This window comes from Talpa europaea (assembly GCF_964194135.1).
Source record: "Talpa europaea genome assembly, chromosome: 13".
NCBI lineage: Eukaryota > Metazoa > Chordata > Mammalia > Eulipotyphla > Talpidae > Talpa > Talpa europaea.
In genome coordinates, this window is record NC_140080.1 from 88,125,322 (window position 1) to 88,145,536 (window position 20,215).

Consider the following 20,215-nt stretch of genomic DNA (forward strand, 5'->3'; position numbering starts at 1 on the left):
GACATTCAGGTGTCTCTGCAGACAATGAGCTGTTAAAGAGTCACTCTAACATTGTGTCTAAAAGTGTCTGTAAAAGTTTCTCAAGCCATTCATTATTTAGCTAATTCTGGCCACATGCTTCCAAGCTGCCCTAAAAATAGAAAACCCCCTTCCCATCTAGTCAGCACTGGTGAATGTGCTTGGAAGGAAGCCGCAGACGGGGAAGTTGCATTTAATGGTTTAGTGGGAAAGCAAAGGTTATGTTTCTGGCTTAGTCTTAGAATTAAGTTATTTATGTTGCTTTGTAATAGACAAAGGTCTAGTCATGCGCTGTCTTTCCTCTTCACTTTTTCTGTAGCTTATGTTCTAATTCCTTGAGAAATTCGAAGTATCATTTGTCTTGAGAAATTCAAAGTATCATTTTCTTGACAGCACTACTTCATTATTTCTAGGATACGACCCCAGGCAATTGGTTTGCATTGACTGTCATTGGGTGGCTTTTAAACTTCGGGGGTAGCACTCAAAAAGTAATTCGTTTTAGATCACAACTTAGTAAACCTATTCATAGAAGTATGTTACTAAAAAAATTACCTAAAGCAGTGTTTTAATTTCACTTGAGGTACTAGTAGTTTTATTTTGATATATTTAATTTAAAAAAATGTTTATGAATTGCCCGTAGGTTACAGTTCACAGGTTAGCAAATACTGCATTAGAACATAGCTCCGGAATGACACGTGTGTCATTTTGCCTTCTGACAATTGCCTGGGTTTTTTTGTTTGTTTGTTTGTTTTTGATACCACTCCTGCTGGTATTTGTAACCTCATAAATGCCTGTGGGATGCCAGTTTTACCTGCAGGCACCCTTGCTGCCTTCCACTGCTTCCCTTCCATACAGCCCTCCTGCTCTCCCTTCCTGCTTCAGTGTGACATCATCTCTAAGCCTGCCTGACCAGGGTCTCCTTGGCAGGTAGCGTGGAGTCAGCAGCCCTCCAGTACAGTTCTAACCTAAAGATCAGAAGTCTGTGTTGTCTCTTATATGAATGCATGTGTTCTCTGAGAAATCGAGTCACATTTAATCTGGAAGGACAGTGAAACCTGGCATCTGTGCCCTTGTGGCCACTCTGCCCGTATACTCACAGGGAACCTTGGGAGCGTCACCAGGGCCTCCATATGTTTTTACTGGAGCTGCCGTGATTGACAGTCCCAAGGCTTCCCGGTGCCACAGTTGGGGGCAGCGTACCTCTCCATGACCGTGGCACACACTTGTCCCCCTCCTTCCTATTGAAAAGGGAATAGTTATTCTTATAGGGGGGAGGGTCAATTCTGAATGTAGTGAATCATCATTTAGAGAGTGAGCTCTAAGAGCGACAGTGCTTGACAGATTTATTTCACTTTTTCAATAATGGAATATAGATTCCTGTTTCACCTTATAAGACACATTCCAAGGGTTCTTTGTTGCATTGCAATTACATTGGAAAAAAATCTGGTCTGTAAGAAGAAAACATGTGCAATTTTGGTCCTAGCTGCTTATTTTCAGCCTCAAGAATGCCACTACAAAGTAATTGAAGTTGACATTGGCCAGTTTATTTACCACTTCAAAATAAGTACAAGAAATGTCAGTATTCACCGTATGAGTTGAAACTAATTTGGTTGTTGAAGGTTCTTATAGTTAACATGAGATTTGTTGGAAGTAATTTTTTCATGGAAATTATTAAAAATGCTTTTTTTTTTTTTTTTTTTAACTGTGTTGGTATAAGATGTCGTCCTTTGCAGTAATGACTCAGGATGTTGTGATAGGGCCTCTAAAGTCTCTCTGGAACCCCCAATACATCACACACCCCTGACTTCTCACCTCAACATATGGCCACTGTAGGTTCTCTGGTGCCTTACTAGATGCTTCATTGGCACTAGAGACATATTTTATAATCTGTGTCATATCATTAACCAAAATATTTTACATGGCCTGAAATGTCATAATTTTGGCAACAGTGAGATGCATGGAAACCTAGATCTCAACCAACTCCATGTCCCTTTGAAATTTCTATTTAAGCCTGTTTAGCCCAAAAGTAAGAGCCTTGTGTTGTGTTGACTTGCATCGTGAGGCGGCTGCTTCTCTGGCTGTTTTAGAAATTGGGTTTTACGTGTCATGGGAGAACTTGATACGGTACCGGCGGTGGCCTGGCTCGACCGCGAGGCTCTTAGGGATTCTATAAATTGTTTCCTTTGAGGAAAGGAGCAGGGTTGGAACGGGACGTGGTGTTAAAGATAACATAGCAAATGGACATTTCAACAGAACTCCCTCGCCCCCGCAAAGTCTCGTAAAACGGTGCTATCATTAGACTCCCGCTCATCCACACTGTCGAGAGCCAACATCCCACTGAGAAGCCTGGAGCCGCCGGTCACTGAGAGGGTGTTAGCTAAGAGCCTGCACTCTGGTCCCGCCCAGGTAGGGAGCTCGGGCAGCTCACAGTCCTCGCTGAATCTGGCCTCCCCATCTGCAGTAATAATAGGGCCCACTCTCTCGATGGCTGTGAGGATCAGACGGGGCCTTGCACACTGCTGGCTGCGCTGCTGTAGCGCCGTGTGGCAGGCGCCTGTCTTTCACTGTCTGGGCAAAGCTGAACTCACTAGGTTGGTTTGAAACTCTGACAGCTCCCTAGCAAAACAACAGAGGCAGATAAATGTTTTGTGACTTTTTGTTAGAATGTACTTAATGAATGACTGATGGGTAGCACCCCAAATCCACATGCTTTGCCTTTGGGGCATCAACACCAGTGGGAGGAGAGGTAGCAGCAACAGCATGCCAGTCACCATGAGTGGACACACCCTTGATGTCAGTAGTCCCCACGTTTCTGGTTTTTCTGATTCATAGTTAACTGACATTTGTATTCGCCTTGTAAGTGTAAGGAAATTGGCTTCATTGAGGAGAGGCATGCTTGCTCATGCTTTGAAGAGCAAAGACGTCTTTTCCAGGGCCATCTGCTGACCACTTCTTTGCTAGATACACAACATTTATTGGCATGTTCTGTAGCCTTTCGCTGGATGAGGTTTGTCATGTTGGATTGTGATAGCTACAGCCAACAAAACAAAAGGAAGGAGAATCTCCTTGTCAGGGTTCGTTGGGTCTGGTGCTTCCAGCACACCACTCAGTGGTCACTTTGATTTTTCTCTACCCTTCATGCATGGTGCAGAGGACACAGGTAGTTCTCTCGCTAATCAAATGTTGCAGTTCCCTAAAGGGAAATCCTAAGCCTGGAGGAAATCATTTCAATAAATCTTGTTTATATTTACCTGCTGCTGCTTTTTCAAGTGTAAGAAGAGTTTTCCAAGTACCTTTGAAAAGTAGTTTGTATAAATTCAAAACTTTCATAGTAATTTAGTCATAAGTGTTGATTCTGGGATTTGGGGTTTAGAGGTCTGGATTCGCTTTTGGACTTTTCCTCAAGCTAGCTGTGGGTGTGGGTCTGATTTTACTAAAGAACTTTCCAGCATTGGGCTTCCCTGGTAGTGCAAGGGGTTAAGTCTCAGCACTATGAAGCAACAGCAGCCACTGCAGCATGAGTTCAATCCCTGACCAGGGAACTACCCACATGGCGCAGCAGACCAGTCTCCTGTCTCACCTGCTGCTCCCCTCAGCAGTGTATCTCAGTCAGTCTGCCTGTTTTGTTTACCACTTTGTCTCTGGTGAATCCTCTTATACACAAACACACACACACACACACACACACACACACATACACATACACTCCGCACTCTGGCCTACACCCCAGCTTTTATATGCATAAATAAATTTTTTTAAAAAAAGAACTTTCCAGCCTTTTGGCATTTTGAGGGCAGTAGAAGCAACAGCATGTTTTCTTATTGGGCAACAGAAGTTGTCATACCTAATTTACACCCCTGCTCATTCAAAGGTCGAGGCTCTGACACAAGCACTCCCAACAGCAGGACACAGTGTCAACTTGACCTCTCAGATGCCCTGTGGCTGGTGACCCTTGAACCTGACATGACTTCCCAGAGCCTGAGAGGGAACTTCTGAGCTCTTCCTAGTAGGCTTCTTCTGAGTTTCTTTTAAATGCAAATGATGCTGGCATATCGGACCTGGGCATCACACTGGCCTTGTCTGAGCCTTCTGCCTTTGACCCCAGAGCACACCAGTGTCAGGCTTTGACCTTTGCTCTCTTGGTAAAGAAATGTTCTTAAGAATGCTGACACCTGTGAATCACGGAGACACTGACTCTTGCTCTCTTCTTAACAGACGCGAGACGACTTCCTGGGCCAGGTGGACGTGCCCCTCAGTCACCTCCCGGTAAGTTCAGCCCCGCTCTTCACTCCACGAGGGCTTCTATTTGTTTGCAGAGGGTGTATTTTCAGGGTGTATTTTCTCCACAGGACAGGGAGGGGTGAAAGGAAGAGCGTGTCCGTCCTGACCTCCATTCTGCAGGTGGTGCAAGGAGGTGCTGAATCAACTCAGCCACACCTGAGTTTTACGTTCACATATTCCTGTCCGCACCACCCACTCCTTTCTCTTGTGCTCTGTAGCTGGTCTTCCTTATGTCAGTGGAATGTATTTGCTTTGAAATCCATCCTTTGGGACTAATCAAATGTGCGTTTCCTTTGTCTGGAATTGCTGTTTGTCTTGTGTGATCCCAGATCTTGGTGACAGCACAGAAACAAAAAAGATGTGGTTCTGAGTGAAGTCTGCTAGCTCACCCACTCTGGCTTCAGAAATGGCTCTGAGTTAGCCCGTGTGGTGTGGCTGCCATCTCGGGGCATTGACGCGTCACTGAGGGTAGCCATGTTGCCTCATGTGCTCCAGAAGACGATGCAGATAGAATGTGAGGGCAGGACCAAGAGGCCTTGGTGGGACGTACTTCATTGTGTAGTCCAGCTTTGGTTGTCCAGATTGCTCTCCCTAACTCCCCTTTCTTTTCCTGAACCACACAAAGTGACTCAAGTAGCAGCTAAGAGAGGATAAGTCGAATGTTTTTGCTTTCGAGGGTGCTGCTTTGTTATCTTTTTAATGCTTTGCATTTAAAAAAAATAGTATAATCTATTAACTAAAATTATTTAAACTCCCGGTAAGCTTATTGCTGTTTAGAAACTGTGGGTCTTGCCATATGCTTAAATATCAGGAAAGACGGTGTCTTACCCAGGAAGCTTTGAAGATAAGTTGTGAAAGCATATGATAGCAGGAAATTTCTCTTTCTTACTCAGGGAAGCTCTTAAGGGAGAAAGGTTTCAAGTGCATTCCCTTCCAAATGATTAGAAGCAAAAGTGATAGCATTGAAGTATTTTTATTTGTTTCAATATAAAAACCTGAAGCTTGAGGTCTTGGGGAGGGAGAGAGAGAGAGAGAGAGAGAGAGTGTGTGTGTGTGTGTGTGTGTGTGTGTGTGCGCGCGCGCATGCGCGCGCAAGTGCATGTGCATGTGTGCATGTAGAGCACCAAATCCATAAGCCTCAGATGCTGGTTATTCCTTTAAAGTCACATTCAGAAAATTTGCCTTAGTATTTGTGAGGAAAATCTCTTATGCTCTTCTGCCTCAGTAGCTTTTCTCTTTATGCTCTTTAGATGGAAACTTTAGACCATATGGTTGACCATTTCTTTCGTGGATGTCACCAGCCACCCTTTTCCCCAATATAAAATGCACAACTCTGTTATGGCAAATAATGTGCTGATACTCTGTAGGAGGTATAAGTGAAATTTTATTACAACTCGCCCCACCAGTCCCTTCTCTGAGTGATTGGAAGGCTGGGTGGGACTCCTGGAGAAAAGAATGTTTCTTTTCAGAGACAGGCTGATAGAAGGACTAGTTCAACTTTGCATTTACATGGAGACAAGAGTGAGCTTTCAAAGAAGGAAGCGGTGCCAAGGCTCAGAGCTAGAATAGAAACCAGCCGATTAAAGAATAGGACAGAAAGCCTGGAGAGGACTGGATATATCTGCGTGAGCTAAGCCGGTTGAGTAATCGAGCCTTCCAATTTTGTATCTGCCCAAAGATAGCTTACAGTGGAGTGCCATCAAGTCCATACTTTAAGTTGACTAGCCTTGTGAAACCAAATGTAATCAGAGAGAGAGCCCATAAGGGAAGCAAAAGGAGGAAGAAGGATGAAGGTGCAATCTTTATTTTCCACACAATGCTGGAATCTACTAACTTACTCCAAATGTGCATGGCCTTTGGGCCCATAAGGTATTCCTAGGTATAGTTGATCAACAGGAAATATATGATCATAAATGAACATAAATATATGTTCCCAGATATATTTGATCAATCCTGGGAAAACGGCAGCATCAAGGTCATATGTGGATATGTAAAATGAATGTTATTTGCATAATATTTTGTGGTGCAAATGATGAATGTTCTTTTTTTTGAGAGCTACATGGCCATTGTCAATGCAGATTATATATGACCTGTGGATTCAATCCTTGTCAAGTCACCAAATTTTAGATAGAGGAAAATGGTCTCATTGGTAATGAAGGAAAATAATGGGAAGTGGTAATGTAGTGGGCAGTTAAGTTGCCATTGCCACCAGCCTCCCTCCACCCCCACCCAGCCTTCTCAAGTCTTAGGAATCTAGTTGGGTGTTTGATTATTAATGAATTCTATGCAGCCCCTCTTGCTGATAGAGAATTCATTCCTGCATAGATATTTGCTGAAAGACATGATTCTAATTTCTAAGGAACATCAGGGGAGGAAGTTCCTCACTTGTGCAGCTTAACAGTGCCACCTAGTACAGTAGCCACATGTGGTGGTTGAGTATTTGAAATCTGACTGCTGTGACTGAGGAACTGAATCTATAATTTTAGTCTTCATATATTAGCTGTCTAGAACTAGAAAGAAACAGCCTCAGGTTGGGGAAAGCGCTGAATGGAAAGTCACCAAATACAGCAGTGCCCTCTTAGCCACTTCCAAGATTCCCAGTGGATGCCTGAAACCATGGGTGGCGCTGAATCCTGTAGACTACACATATATACATAACCTCTGAGAGAGACCCAAGATTAAGACACAGAAATTTATAATCATAAAGTCTGCAGTGTTCACTCCATCAGGCATTGTTGACTCCAATCTCATGGAAGGGAGAGTTGCTTTGCTAACTGGAATAAGTCAGTCTTCCTTTCTGGGTCTCTGTTTCCCCACCTGTCAAATGAAGGCATTTGCATAAATGACACTAAGCGTCCATCAGCTCTGTGATCAGCGTCTTAACTGTTCCATGACGTGTCCAAGCAGAGGCACCAAGGACCTTGATGATACAGTGTTACCTGGGAAATGTGGGCAGCAGTACCTGCTTAGGGGCAGGTGGACAAGATGAGGGACTGATTTAGGAAGGTGGTTGTTATGCTACCAGCCTGATGTCTGTACAGCAGCTGAAACATAGCTCTTCGATCTCATTCTTGTATGATGGGGCACCAAGAATAAACTTAACTGTAGCTATTATTACTGTTGATTTAAAAAAAATTTAAAATTATGAATTTGGTTTTGTTTGTTAAATGCAGTCAATCCTTGCCTGCAAGCTCATACAATATTTTATGGCTCATCTCTACTAATTCTTTAGAGACAAAAATAATCCCCAGGCTTGTATTAGCTACAGCATGACAGTTCTGGCAGGTGTTGGCCTGTTGTGCCCCTGAAATTTTTCTTGCCTCATCTCTTGCCAATTGGTCCCCAGCATACGCCCACCCCTGCCCAGCTACATGATCTCTGCATCCCTGGGAAATGCTTTCAGCAGAGAGTTGTTTAAAAACCATTGATGTTTCTGTTGTAGACAAATGCTTGCCAAAGCCATCAAGGGTGACTTTAGAGTTGTCTCTATGCTTGAGGAAGACCTTGCTGAGTGGCGTGGTGTTTGGGTCTGTGACTGTGCTTGCAAGTGACTCAGATGATGAGCCCCACTTTGATATTGATGACTGCGAGCCAGGGTCCTCCTTCACTCTGGTACAGGTGCACTATCTTAGAGTTTAGAGGGTTGCTAGAGACCATTTGTTCACTCCCTATATATTACAGGTGAGGACTTCCAGACCCAAAGATAGGCAAGTCGGTAGCAGTGCTGGACCAGACTTTAGGTCTCCAGCATCCATCTGTGATATGGTCCAGGGCCTGGGAGTGGGCTCAGCCTGCAGCTTTCGGCTGGTGGCCTCCAGGTTTGGGGGCTAGTGTTCTGCTAAGGCTAGCCACCTCTGTTTGTTGCAAAACTACTTCTCTTTATGTGTGTCATAGTGGCTGTATTCTACTGAATGCCCTTTATATTTTTAACATAAAAGCATTGGTCATCTTCAAGAATTTCTTCTGAAGTCTCATGCTCTGGGACAGAAGGCAGCAGCAGTCATTTGGGCCAAAAGTACTGTAGCATCAGTCTGTCTGAGAAACTTTCTACCAGGAGCTCCTAGTACCCTCATGGGTGTCTCCACTTGGCTTTTGTCCACAGACTATGATCAAATTGAAATCTAGATTTTGCCAGGGAGAAAATCCCATAATTATCCTCAAGATCATCACCTCATTCAGGCTAGAGAATTTCTGTGCAGGTGAATTTTCACTTTGGAATGTCCTGTCCTATTGCACAGCATTGAGCTGGCAATATCACAAAGTTCTCAAAAATGTCCAATTGGCTGACAATGTTAAGGACCAATATTTGTGCCAGGTCTTTATACCAATTCAACTGATTGGTTTAATCCAACAACAACCCTGTGAGTAAGATGCTCTTCTGCTCCTTTTATAGATGAGGATGCTGGGGCACAGAGTTGCAGGAAGTTGGCCACATGGTTCTGTAAGCAATGAAGGCAGGACGCAGACCGAGGACTCTGCCTCTTGATCTGTGTGGTGTTTGTCTTTTAAACTACATCATGTGTGGACAGTTTCTGAGCTCTAAGCTCTGTGGTTTTCTCTGTTCACTCTCTCGCGCAGCTTATGCTATGCCTCAGTTCCTCCTGACCCAATAGCTTTGCTTGTGCTGTCTGATTCCTTAGCTTGACCTACCTTCCTCCCAATGTTCACCTGTCAAGGCTTCCCCACTCAGCTCAGATTGGACCACATATCCAAAACCCATTTTGAGCCCCATATCAGAAACAGTCTTCCCTAAGTCGCTCTGGATGTGACCTCTCTGTGTCACCTGAACTTGTTCTGCCTTCAATTCTGGTTATTTGTTGACCTGATGGTCCCTCCTACATAGTGATGACCCTAAGGATCAGTACCCTGTGGTATCCACATAACGTCCACTTGGGTAGTGTTTTGAAATTATTTGTTGGTTGAGTAAACGAAAAGAGAAATACCAGCAATATGTTCTTGATTAATAAATTTACCATTATAGGTGATGTATATTTGGAAACTTTGCTTTGGAAAATATTTCCAAAATGTCAAAGTCAACTACCTGAATGAGCACCATCCAATGAACATAATTGTCTTACTCCAGTGATGAATTTTCATGGCCTCAGTAGTTTTCTGTAGACAAGATGAATTAATCAGCTACTTGTTCAAGTACCTACTTTGTACCAGACCATGTTCTTGGCAGCAGTGATACACTAGTGAACAAATCCAAGTCTCTGATTTAAAAGCATGCATTTTAGAAGTGATTGATGATAAACTAGTAAATAAATGAACAAGTTAAGCGAGACAGTGAAGGGTGGATAAATCAGGATGCTGTGACAAATGGTGATTAGGGAGAGGCGAATGGTGGTGACTTAATATAAGATCTCTCTGAGGTCAGAAGTGTGATCTGGGATCTCAGGCCCAAATGCGAGGTGGAGATAGCTGGGGCATCTAGAGGGAGAGCTGTCCAGCAGAAGACCTGCTAGGGCAGGATTAGATATAATGTACTCATAGGACAGAGGAAGCCAGAATGGTTGGAATAAGGGGTGACTGGAGAGACTGCTTTATGACAAGGTTAAAAATGAAGAGCTAGAGCATGTTTGACTTCGCAGGCCGTAGGAAAGAATTGGCACTGTGTTACGTGGAGAGTAGGAAGCAGCAGGGAGTTTACAGCAGGTTATGACATAAACAGATAAGGTTTCAAATACAAACACATACATGCACACACACACACACACATGTGCCTCTGTGATAGGGCAACTCATTTTATAGTGGTTTGTCTCTCTTGCTAGACAAGTATATATTATAGTTTACATTATGTTTAATTGAAGAATTCAGGTATTTGAGCATTTGCTATATACCATATTTAAAAATTAATGACATTTTTTCCAACTTCTGCTTTTGCACAATAAATTGAAGACTGGTTTTTTATTTTTCTTCAAAGATTTATTTATTTATACATACAAGAAGTGGGGAAGAGGCCAGAGATGCGGGGGGTGAGAGGATTCACCAGAGACAGGGTGGGGAACAGATAGGCAGATCGACTGAAGTACACTGCTGAGGGGAGCAGTGGGCAAGTCAGGAGAGATCTGCTGCACCATGTGGGTAGCTCCTTGGCTGGGGATCGAACTCGTGCTGCAGAGGCTGCGGATAGCTTCATCGGTTGCATCTTTACCCCTTGTGCCACCAGGGAGGCCCCCTGAAGACTGGTGTTTTAAAGGAATAGCTATCACAGATACATTCCTAAATTCATGAATAAGCTCTGGAAATGGCCTAGATATAGGGTGATCTCTGTGAAGATAACCTTTCTGTTCTTTTATGCTGGTGACATGATACTTTAATGTTAAAAATAAAGTCAAATTCCTTTCCTAGATTAGATTGCACGTATTTTCCTGTTAGCTTCACTTTCAGATTTTTGAGTCACAGGGTCAAGAAGGCACCATGACCCCTGATTCTCCCTAGTTAATCCCTGGTGGGAGATGGAGGCCTGCACCCCGCAGTTAGAAATTACACTTGGCAATGATGACTGTAATTTTGTCATTTGTGTAAGTCTGGGGTTGGCTCCAAAGACGGACGTTGATAGTGACATCTAGTGGATCTTGAGTCAATAAAGCCCTGTGACCTTTACGAGGTTTAATTAATTAATTCTCAAGTAGTGGTTCAAGAGCCAACTGTTTCACTATTCCGACATTCTAAAACATGAAAATATTTCCCCTCTAATCCAGTTTGGGGTCTCTAAAATATGACTCTCGGGCGTATTGAAACTTCACTTACTTTTTCTTCCCTGTAGACAGAAGATCCGACCATGGAGCGACCCTATACATTTAAGGATTTTCTCCTCAGACCAAGAAGGTGAGCATTGGAGGTGTTGGTAACCTGTGTGCTTGCTTATTGGTTTCCCCTGAGGAAGATATCAAGTTCTGTTCCTATTTCATCTTTTTAAAAAGTCATCCCAGATGCAAAAGGTGTAACCAAATCCTATCCTTGACATCTCATTTTCTTCCATCTTGTAGTCATAAATCTCGAGTTAAGGGATTTTTGCGATTGAAAATGGCCTACATGCCGAAAAATGGAGGTCAAGATGAAGAAAATAGTGAGCAGAGGGAAGACATGGAGGTGAGTCATGGAGCTTTAGACCTTGGTCTGTCTGCCTAGCCCATGATCATATTTATATTTTACTTGAAGCCTTTACAATCAAAGGAAATTAAAGTTTATAAAGCTTAAGCATGAAAAATCTTACATGTGTTCATAGATCTGTCTTTGATAATTAACCCATGAATTTTAGTACAAAAGATGAACTTTTCATTGTATATGACAACACTAATAATTGGAGAAATTTCTGCTTATAAAATGCATTCCCCATATTTTATGATTTTATCAATAGACCCAGCCCTCTGTGAAGTTCTCTTGGTATTTAATTCTCTTATTTCCTTGAACTCTACAGCCCTTTGTACATTTCTTTTAGTCCTTGGAATTGTTTCTAAGAATTAAAATGACTTCAAAAATCTTTTTCAAATTTCTTCTGCCTTTGGCCCATAGGTGATAGCATTAATTTAGGAATTAGATCTCTAGAGGCATTTTCTTTTTTCCCTCTTGACGCAGCTGCCTTTGAACATTCTGGTCACAGGACTCTACCAGTCCCGAGTACCTGGGAGGCTCGTGCTTCAGACTATGCTGTTTTGTTAGGCAAATCCTCACATTGTTCTGAAAATTTCCAAGAGGCCCATCTGCCCATAGCACGTCATTCTCTGTATGGCTGTAGGCACATCTGTTTGCAGCTGTTGCAGATGCATGATATGTGAATAATGTGTTGTGGGCAAGCTCACCAAACCCCCGCTGGCCCCACGGTCCTGTTTCCAGGCAGGACGTCATCTGTGCACTTTCATCTCCATGTATTGAGAGCAATGAAGTGGGTGGTAGACAGTTGCGAATGTTGGGTTTCATAAGCACATCAACAGATTTTTATCTCCAGTCCAAGGAATTTTGTACACTCTGCTATTCTTCCAACTGCACTAACCAGTGAATTACTTAATTTTCCAGTGACTTTACTGGGGATGTTAAGAAGAAATACTTAATGCTTAAAATATGCGTTGCAAAAATGTAACTCTAGCTGGTACCATGAAGTCTGTTGATGGGGTGGCTGCAAGTGAGAGGCACCCAAATGGAAAGCAGCAGTTCCAGACTTCTGATTCTTGTGATTTACTAGATGCAAGGTGGGAGGGAGCCGTCCGTCTTCCCATAGCAACCTCCGGGCCTCCTCCCTGGGGAGTGCTCCTGACCACTTGTGCCGAGCCTTCTCTGAGAACACACGTGCAGTCAGGCTCATCTGCCCAGCTCCCCGTTACCTTCGGGGATGTTGAAAAGGCGACAGCTGTGACATGACCCATGTCATCAGTCTGGCTTGGTACAGCGTGGGCAGCCTTCGGTCAAAAAATGGAACTCGAAATAAGAAGACTGCAGTGTGACTCAGTGACCTAACACTGTCCGTAGCCAAGTTGTGTCATTCCCTACAACGTGGGGCACTTAATTGGCCATTACTCAAAGGATTTTTTGAGTATTTTTTGATTCTTCTAGAATTGATTTCTGTGCCCTTTTGGGGGAATTTCTTCAAAGGTGGCACATGAAGCCAGGCCCAAGCCAGCGTGCAAAGGAGCAAGGAGGGCGGGGAGGACCTGGTAACTGTCTCTTCCTTGGGTCTGAGGACCGGCCTCATCACCTTCCTCTTCCCTTATCCCACAGCATGGCTGGGATGTGGTTGACTCCAACGACTCGGCTTCTCAGCACCAGGAGGAGCTTCCACCTCCACCTCTGCCCCCCGGCTGGGAAGAAAAGGTGGACAATTTAGGTCGTACTTACTACGTCAACCACAACAACCGGACCACTCAGTGGCACCGCCCGAGCCTGATGTGAGTGCTTATGGGGGGACGGGCAGCTCGGTCATAGCCACTCTGGGGGGCCCGGTGGGGGGATGGACTCCTCGACAGAGCCTGTGGTGGTGGAGGCCAACAGGACACACCTGCACTTCATTTAAGAGAACAGGAGCCCATCAGAATTCAAGGATTCTAAAGAAGCAGCTCCTGCCCAGTATCAGAGCCTGCTATTTTAAATATGAACTCATTTTTTTGTGTCTTTATGTAGATTCATGAAATATCAACTGGATGTTACTTTTCCTAGATTTACCTTAGGTACATGACTGTATCACCGCCCTCCTCAGCATCCTCTCCTGACTCACCCAGAATAGAAAACAGCAAGTAGATTTGGCTGTGCAGTTTTCTCTCTTCTCAAAGTTTTTGGATTCTCACGCCCATTAGTTATTTGATTTGGAAATTCTCTCAAATTTTTTTTTTCCTTTTTGGGAAATTTATATATCGTCCCCTTGATATAATTAGGAGATTAGGAGCACATGGGAGGGTTGCAAACTCAGAATTACTAATTACTGTTTATTCAAATCCCTCCCCAGCCTCAGGGATGCAATGAACTGATTACTGTTTTGTTCACTCGGCAATTTTTGGTTTGATGACAGCAAATAAGCACTCGCTAAACCCCAGCTACTGTAAAAGAGGATTTGAAGCAGCTTGTTTTTAATAGTATACGGCAAGACCTAGAGCTATTAATACATCACAAAAAGGAAAACTAAACTATCAAAAGAAGGAAAGGAAAAATCATCCCAGAACTCATGAGCTCCCTAGCAGCCAAGACAAGGAGTTAATTATCACTGAATTGTCATTGTCAGTATGTAATGAAAGCAAGTATATTGAGTTCATTTTCTTTTGAACACAGAGTCTGAAAGGAACTTGTTTGTGGTGATGTGGTACGACGTTGCTTTCAGTAATGCTTTCTTGTTTTTTACAATATTATACATTTGATTGACATGAGGAAGATGTCCAGGAAGCCTGGTCTAGGTTTTGTTTCGTTCCTTGGGAAAAGGCGCTCAGACAGCAACCACTGGCCAGTCCTTCCTAAGCCTCCATATTGGTTCTCATGACTATGACTGCCTTGGTCAGCTTGGACATCTGCTCGTAGCTCCCAAGCCCACACACAGATATCTGAACATCTGGATGATATTGAACTCTTTTTTATGGCAGTTTGTTGCCCACAGACCTCAGTGGGACCTGGTTTTGTGAATTCTTTTTTTTTTTTTTTTTTACTTTCCCCCTTTGATTTAATGACCATCGCTAGTAGGGCTACAGTAAGCCATTTATTCTATATTTTTAAAAATAAGAGTCTCAGTGATGCTACCCTACTCAGAGTGCCATTATCTGCCTTTGTTAAGCACAGGAAGGGAGCACCCAACATGGCACTCTGTGGGGACCAGAGAGTCACGTGGCCTCTGTAGAAAAGTAGCCACTAGCAGCTCACAAAGAGGCACTGATATTAATGTAGGTGTGGAAAATGTTCAGCTTCATTTATGATTCTGCAGATTATACAGATTATTATAGTAACTTTACATATGACTATATAATACATAAATAATATAATTATATAATTATGCAGATTATATAATAATTATATTTTGGGGACATGGAAATAACTCCTATTTTTTTTTCCTACCTCACAGAGTTGTGAAATTCTAAGCAAACACTTGATACATTTTTTTTTAAGATTTATTTATTTATGCATACAAGAGCTAGGGTACAGGTCAGAGACGCGGGGTTGGGGGGCAGGGGTGAGAGGATTCACCACAGACAGAGTGGGGAGGCAAATGTATTGAAATACACTGTAGAGGGGAGCAGCGGGGAGACGGGAGAGGTCTGCTTCGCCACATGGGCTGCTCCCTGGCCAGCCGGGGATCGAACTCGTGCTGCAGAGGCTGTGGTTTGCTTCATAGTGAGGTGCTTAACCCCTTGCACCACCAGGGAAGCCCCTTGATACATTTTTTTTTTTAACAGACCAGGCAGTGTCCCAGGGAACTAGAGCAAAACTGAAGATATGACTTGTATAATGCTGGCTCATTAGTAATCCAGGAGCAACTTGGGGAAATTGTGGTTCTTTATTCAAGTTCAGGTGTAGTTGAGACAGAAGTCAGTGGCATGATTGTCTCATCAGCGAGGCCCGAGTGAGCTCGACTGTCCACATTCTGGGTGGACTGTGAGGCATGCCTCCTTTTCAATAAGCACGACTTCTAGAAAGCAGGAAAACTCAGTTCAGGGAACAGACTCTGATTCCACAGTCATCTCATAATCCCTCGTGAACTGTTTGAGGGTTGGGGGGATGCTTCCTCCAGGTTGTTTTGACTAGAAGTCCTCAGCCTCCCTGAATCATTTTTAAAAATTGTAATATTTTAAAGGTTTGTTGGGAGAGTTTGTTTTTGTTTTGGTAATTCAGCTTTTTGGTAATTCAGCTGCTGCACTCTCTGGAAAATATATATTAGGAAGTATTTCTATTAAATGGTTCTGTGTGAGAAAATCAGATGGCACGTGATGGCCATGTGCTAAGCAGAGAATTCTGAGCATTGTGGTGATTGTTGATTCTGACCCATTTTGCTGCAGACTTGGGCCCCAAACTTCAAGCCTCTCAGAAATCTTTCCTTTCTGATTCCCTGCTCTTCCTGTTCTTCCTCCTCCTCCAGCAGAAAAGCAGAAATCGACTTCCCCGGCAACCTTCAGGTCCCAGCCTCATAGCCCCTCCTTGGGGAACCCTGCCCTGCTGTCTGGGGCTCCCTGGAAGCCAGTGTGCCCGTCTCGGACACCTAATGTTATGATTGCCTGAGAGCAGGACTGTGTTTTCTTATTCCCAGGCACATAGTTGGGTGCTCAATAAAATTCCTTTAACTGAAATCGTGACTCCAGATAAACCATTTCTGAAAATGATTCTAGCACAGGTTGGGTGACCTGTCTGGGTCAGGGGTAGGGCTGGACACAGAACTTGAGAACCGAAAGTGACCCCAGGAGACACCCTAGCCCTCTCATTTGGTGGTGGCTTCTAAAACACTCTTATTTTTTTTTTTTAAGATTTATTTATTTATGCACAAAAGAACTGGGGTACAGACCAGAGTGGGGGGAGAGCAGGTGAGAGGATTCACCAGAGACAGAGTGAGGAGCAGAACAGGCAGATCTACTGAAATACACTGCAGAGTGGTGGGTGAGATAGGAGAGGTCTGCTGCGCCATGTGGGTATCTCCCTGGCTGGGGATGGAACTCTTGCTGCAGTGGCTGTGGATCGCTTCATAGGTTTCGTCTTAACCCCTTGCGCCACCAGGGAGGCCCCTAAACCACTCCTACTTTTAGATTTGTCTTCAGCCTCTTTAAATGTCAACTATAAACTTTTTATTATAAATACTGTAATTTTTTAAAAAGTGGTGAAGGGATTGTTATTACAACTAAAATGAAGATCAACTTGTTAAACCCAAACAGTTATTTTAGTTCTTTTTATTAGCGCTCTCAAACACTTTATATATATTCTCCTGTGTTAGGGATAATATAATCATGTCTAAATGTCCACTTCATCCTTATAGTCACTAATGTATGTGACTATAAATGATCTCACACACTGATCTTAATTGGCACCGAACTTGATAAATTCATGGTTTTTCTTGTCCTTTTCATTTTCCATAAAAGTCAAATGAAGATTTATGTATGTGCAGTTACTGAAGAACATTGAAATAGCCATTTTTTTAATTTTGTCTTGTCCCCAATAAAATCATTTTTCTGTTTTAATTTGTCAACTCAGAAATATTCTTAAATGTTCATCTTCCCATTAATGGACACTTAAACAGGCAGTCGGTTTCACCAAACCACTCATTCAATTGCTTTATTAAATGTGAAAGCCCTCTCTTATGTGCATGTTCATCTTATCACCTAATGCCACGGAAAACGTGGCTGGAATTTCACGGCCAGAAGTCCCTCGCCTCTTTATGCTATTTAGCTGTTTCTGTCTCACTCTGATTACTAATCATTTGAGTGTGCCGGATAAGGAAGATTAGCATAATTAATGTTAAACACTACCTTTTAAAAAAATCAGTCCTTCCAGAATAATAGAATTTTTGTCTTTCCTGAGAGATACAAAATGCAGACATGAAATATTAAAACCTCCTCCTTCTCAACCTCTCAGGGCTGTCTGTGATGATTCAAGTTTGTGCTGGGACCTGGTACCGGGTCAGCCTGTAAACCTTAGTTACTCATTGTTGACTGAACAAATGATCACCGACGTGTCAAGGGGAGATTTCAAATTTTGATGAAACTCTTAGATATGAAATATTTTTTGAGTCGGGTCTGCCATTATAAAGTAAAATTGTTTTCATCCTTAATGAAAAGTGAGAGTAATGTTAAGTTTCCTTTGCCCTCTTTGGCACAACAAAAATATTGCACCTGTTTCATACAGGTATTCAGACCACTTTCCTTCTAAGTTTTCTTCTGTTCTGTAATGGCTTATAATTACTTTTAAAAATTATTACATGATTAAGAATGGAATATCACATGTAATGACTGTAACAGCATGAAATCACCAGGGCTATATTTTTCTAATATACCCATCAGTGTCAGTTTTTATCATCCTGTTTTGTGGTTTCAAAAAATTTTGTGTGTCCCTTGATTTTAATTATTTTCTCTGCAGTCCCAATTGTGTCAGTTTTTCTAAAGGTACTGCTATATAGTATACTATTTAGTCTAGTTAGAGTTGAATATAACTGTAAAGTATGCAGGACATATATTTCAGCTAAAGTTCAAAAGTTTGCATTTGGTATGCAGATAAAATGAAATTCCATTGATTAGATTCCTGTAATAAGGAGTTACCATTTTAATGAGAATTAGTTGGAAGCTAGCCTCCATACTACATTGTTTATCAAAATTTATAATGTGAAAATGTTTGGCGAGAATATTTAAAACATCTCAAAATGTTGTTTAAAAGTCACATGTTTGTGCAAAGTACTGCTAATTGCACATTATATTCACTATTACAGGGCCCGACAGACTCTTTTTGGGATATAGTAAGTTAGCGACTGTATGGGAATGTTTAAAAACCTCTTTGGGGAAGACTCTATAACAAGGGTCCTTGACTAATACTCTATTTCAATTAATCAGAAATATTTAAATCGTTATTTAAATAACGTTAATTATTTTGAAGTATTAACTTACAGCATCATTTCTCTTAACCAAATATGGTATCTTATTGAGAGAGTCTGGGACAGTTTTCTCTGAAAAACATTTTGACATTTAAACTTCTACTTTAAAAGCCTCCAAGTACTATTTCTCCCAAAGGATGAGTGCCTTTAATTTACTATAAAAGTTTTCAAGATTGAACTGATGCTTTCAAAGCCTGAATTAAGAGAGTTATAACAGGACCAAGGAAATACAGTATGAAGCTGTGTTGTACTTCAAATCTCAGTTCATTTGGGAGGTTCTTGCCGAATGTTTGTCTGAATTGTGAACAGTAGTTTAATGGGGACAAATACCACGTGAGGATCCTGACACTGTCAAAGTGGATCAGAAACACTTATCTCTGCTTTGAATTTGTGCTGCCTGACCGTGAGCTGCTGCCCTGGCATTCTAGATTGGCCAGAAGGGTGGGTTGTCCCTGTCAGATGGGTCATGTGTGTGAGCTGACCTGTCCCCTGTCCTCAGAGAGTGCCGGCTTATCCCTGGGGTAGGTGAATAAAGGACTTCGATTTCCCTTCTTTCTTACATTGGAAAGTATATTTTGATTATCCCTGAAGGACACTCAGAATATTGTGACTGACGCATTACAGGCTGTGTCAGCTCAGTGAGGTGAACTTAGACCTATTCTTTGTTTTTTAATTTTTTTTAAGATTTATTCATTTATGCATACAAGAACTGGGGTACAGGCCAGAGGTGTGGGGTTTAAGAGGATTCACCAAAGACAGAGTGGGGAGCAGAACAGGCAGAGTGACTAAAATACACTGCTGAGGGGAGCAGCGGGCAAGACAGGAGAGGTCTGCTGCGCCATGTGGGCAGCTCCCTGGCTGGGGATCGAACTCATGTTGCAGTGGCTGCGGACAACTTCACAGTGCTATGCCTAACCCCTTGTGCCACCAGGGAGGCCTGAACCTAGACTTATTCTTTAGCCAAGACCAAGTGAACAAATGCTCCTGTGCTGTGGCCGGGTTCCTAGCAGGGTGTAACTCAGGAGCACCGGCTTCAGGCTAGGCCTAGGCCCCTGGTGAGTGTTGGACTGCGGTTGAAGGGCTGTTAACAACACTGGTTCTGCTCTCTCCTCCCTGCGCCCTCAGGGACGTGTCCTCCGAGTCGGACAGCAACATCAGGCAGATCAACCAGGAGGCCGCACACCGGCGCTTCCGCTCCCGTAGGCACATCAGCGAGGACCTCGAGCCTGAGCCCAGCGAGGGTGGCGGGGACGGCCCCGAGGTATGGCAGTTCCCATCCTGAGCTCTCCACGCTTCTTCTTTCCAAGCTGTCCAGCATTTATGTCATCATTTCTTCTCTCGTGGGCTCATAGCTAATTGACGACCATAGGGGTATTAATCTAAACACTTCTTCTATATGCCATGTGTGATGAATACGTAGATCTTTATCGCTATAAAAGGGAATGACGTGATTTTTAGTATGGAAATCTTAAGATATTCTCACATTGTAGTTTATTTTCTCCTGGAATTAAATAGCTTATTAAATGGCAACACAGTCATCATATTTGAGCAATTGAGTGAGTCTCTGTAACTCATTCAAATATAAGTTTTTACTAAGTGGTTTTGGCACTGTGGAAGAGATTTATTTTGCCAAGAAAATACAAACTTGGGTGAAAAGAAGTATTTGTAATTTTCCCCTTCAGTGTGTATGATATATTACCAGGGAGGAAATTATGATTGAGCAACAAATTGGCCACTACCGAAATTTCCTTGCTGTCTTAACTCTATTCACGTACTAAAAATCTGTTCCTCCTAGATGTTATCCTAGGAAGATCATTCAAAAAATGTCCCAGTGGTCGAAAATGGAAAGAAAGAAAAAGGATGTTAAAAAAAAAAATG

The 20,215-nt window shown here is 42.7% G+C and overlaps 1 protein-coding gene across 4 annotated transcripts in view; it reads left to right on the plus strand.

The window, feature by feature from the left end:
- The window catches only part of NEDD4L (NEDD4 like E3 ubiquitin protein ligase), a gene marked incomplete at both ends in the record, with an annotated part of 297,800 nt that overhangs the window by 221,439 nt on the left and 56,146 nt on the right, over window positions 1–20,215 (plus strand). For 3 of the 4 annotated variants that reach the window (XM_084252061.1, XM_084252062.1, XM_084252063.1), the window contains 5 exons: window positions 4,234–4,284; window positions 11,069–11,130; window positions 11,292–11,394; window positions 13,018–13,184; window positions 19,463–19,598. In XM_084252061.1, coding sequence (XP_084108187.1) covers window positions 4,234–4,284; window positions 11,069–11,130; window positions 11,292–11,394; window positions 13,018–13,184; window positions 19,463–19,598 — 519 coding nt within the window. Of the gene's footprint in view, window positions 1–4,233; window positions 4,285–11,068; window positions 11,131–11,291; window positions 11,395–13,017; window positions 13,185–19,462; window positions 19,599–20,215 lie in introns of those variants that run through there. The other variant, XM_084252064.1, reaches the window with a different exon arrangement.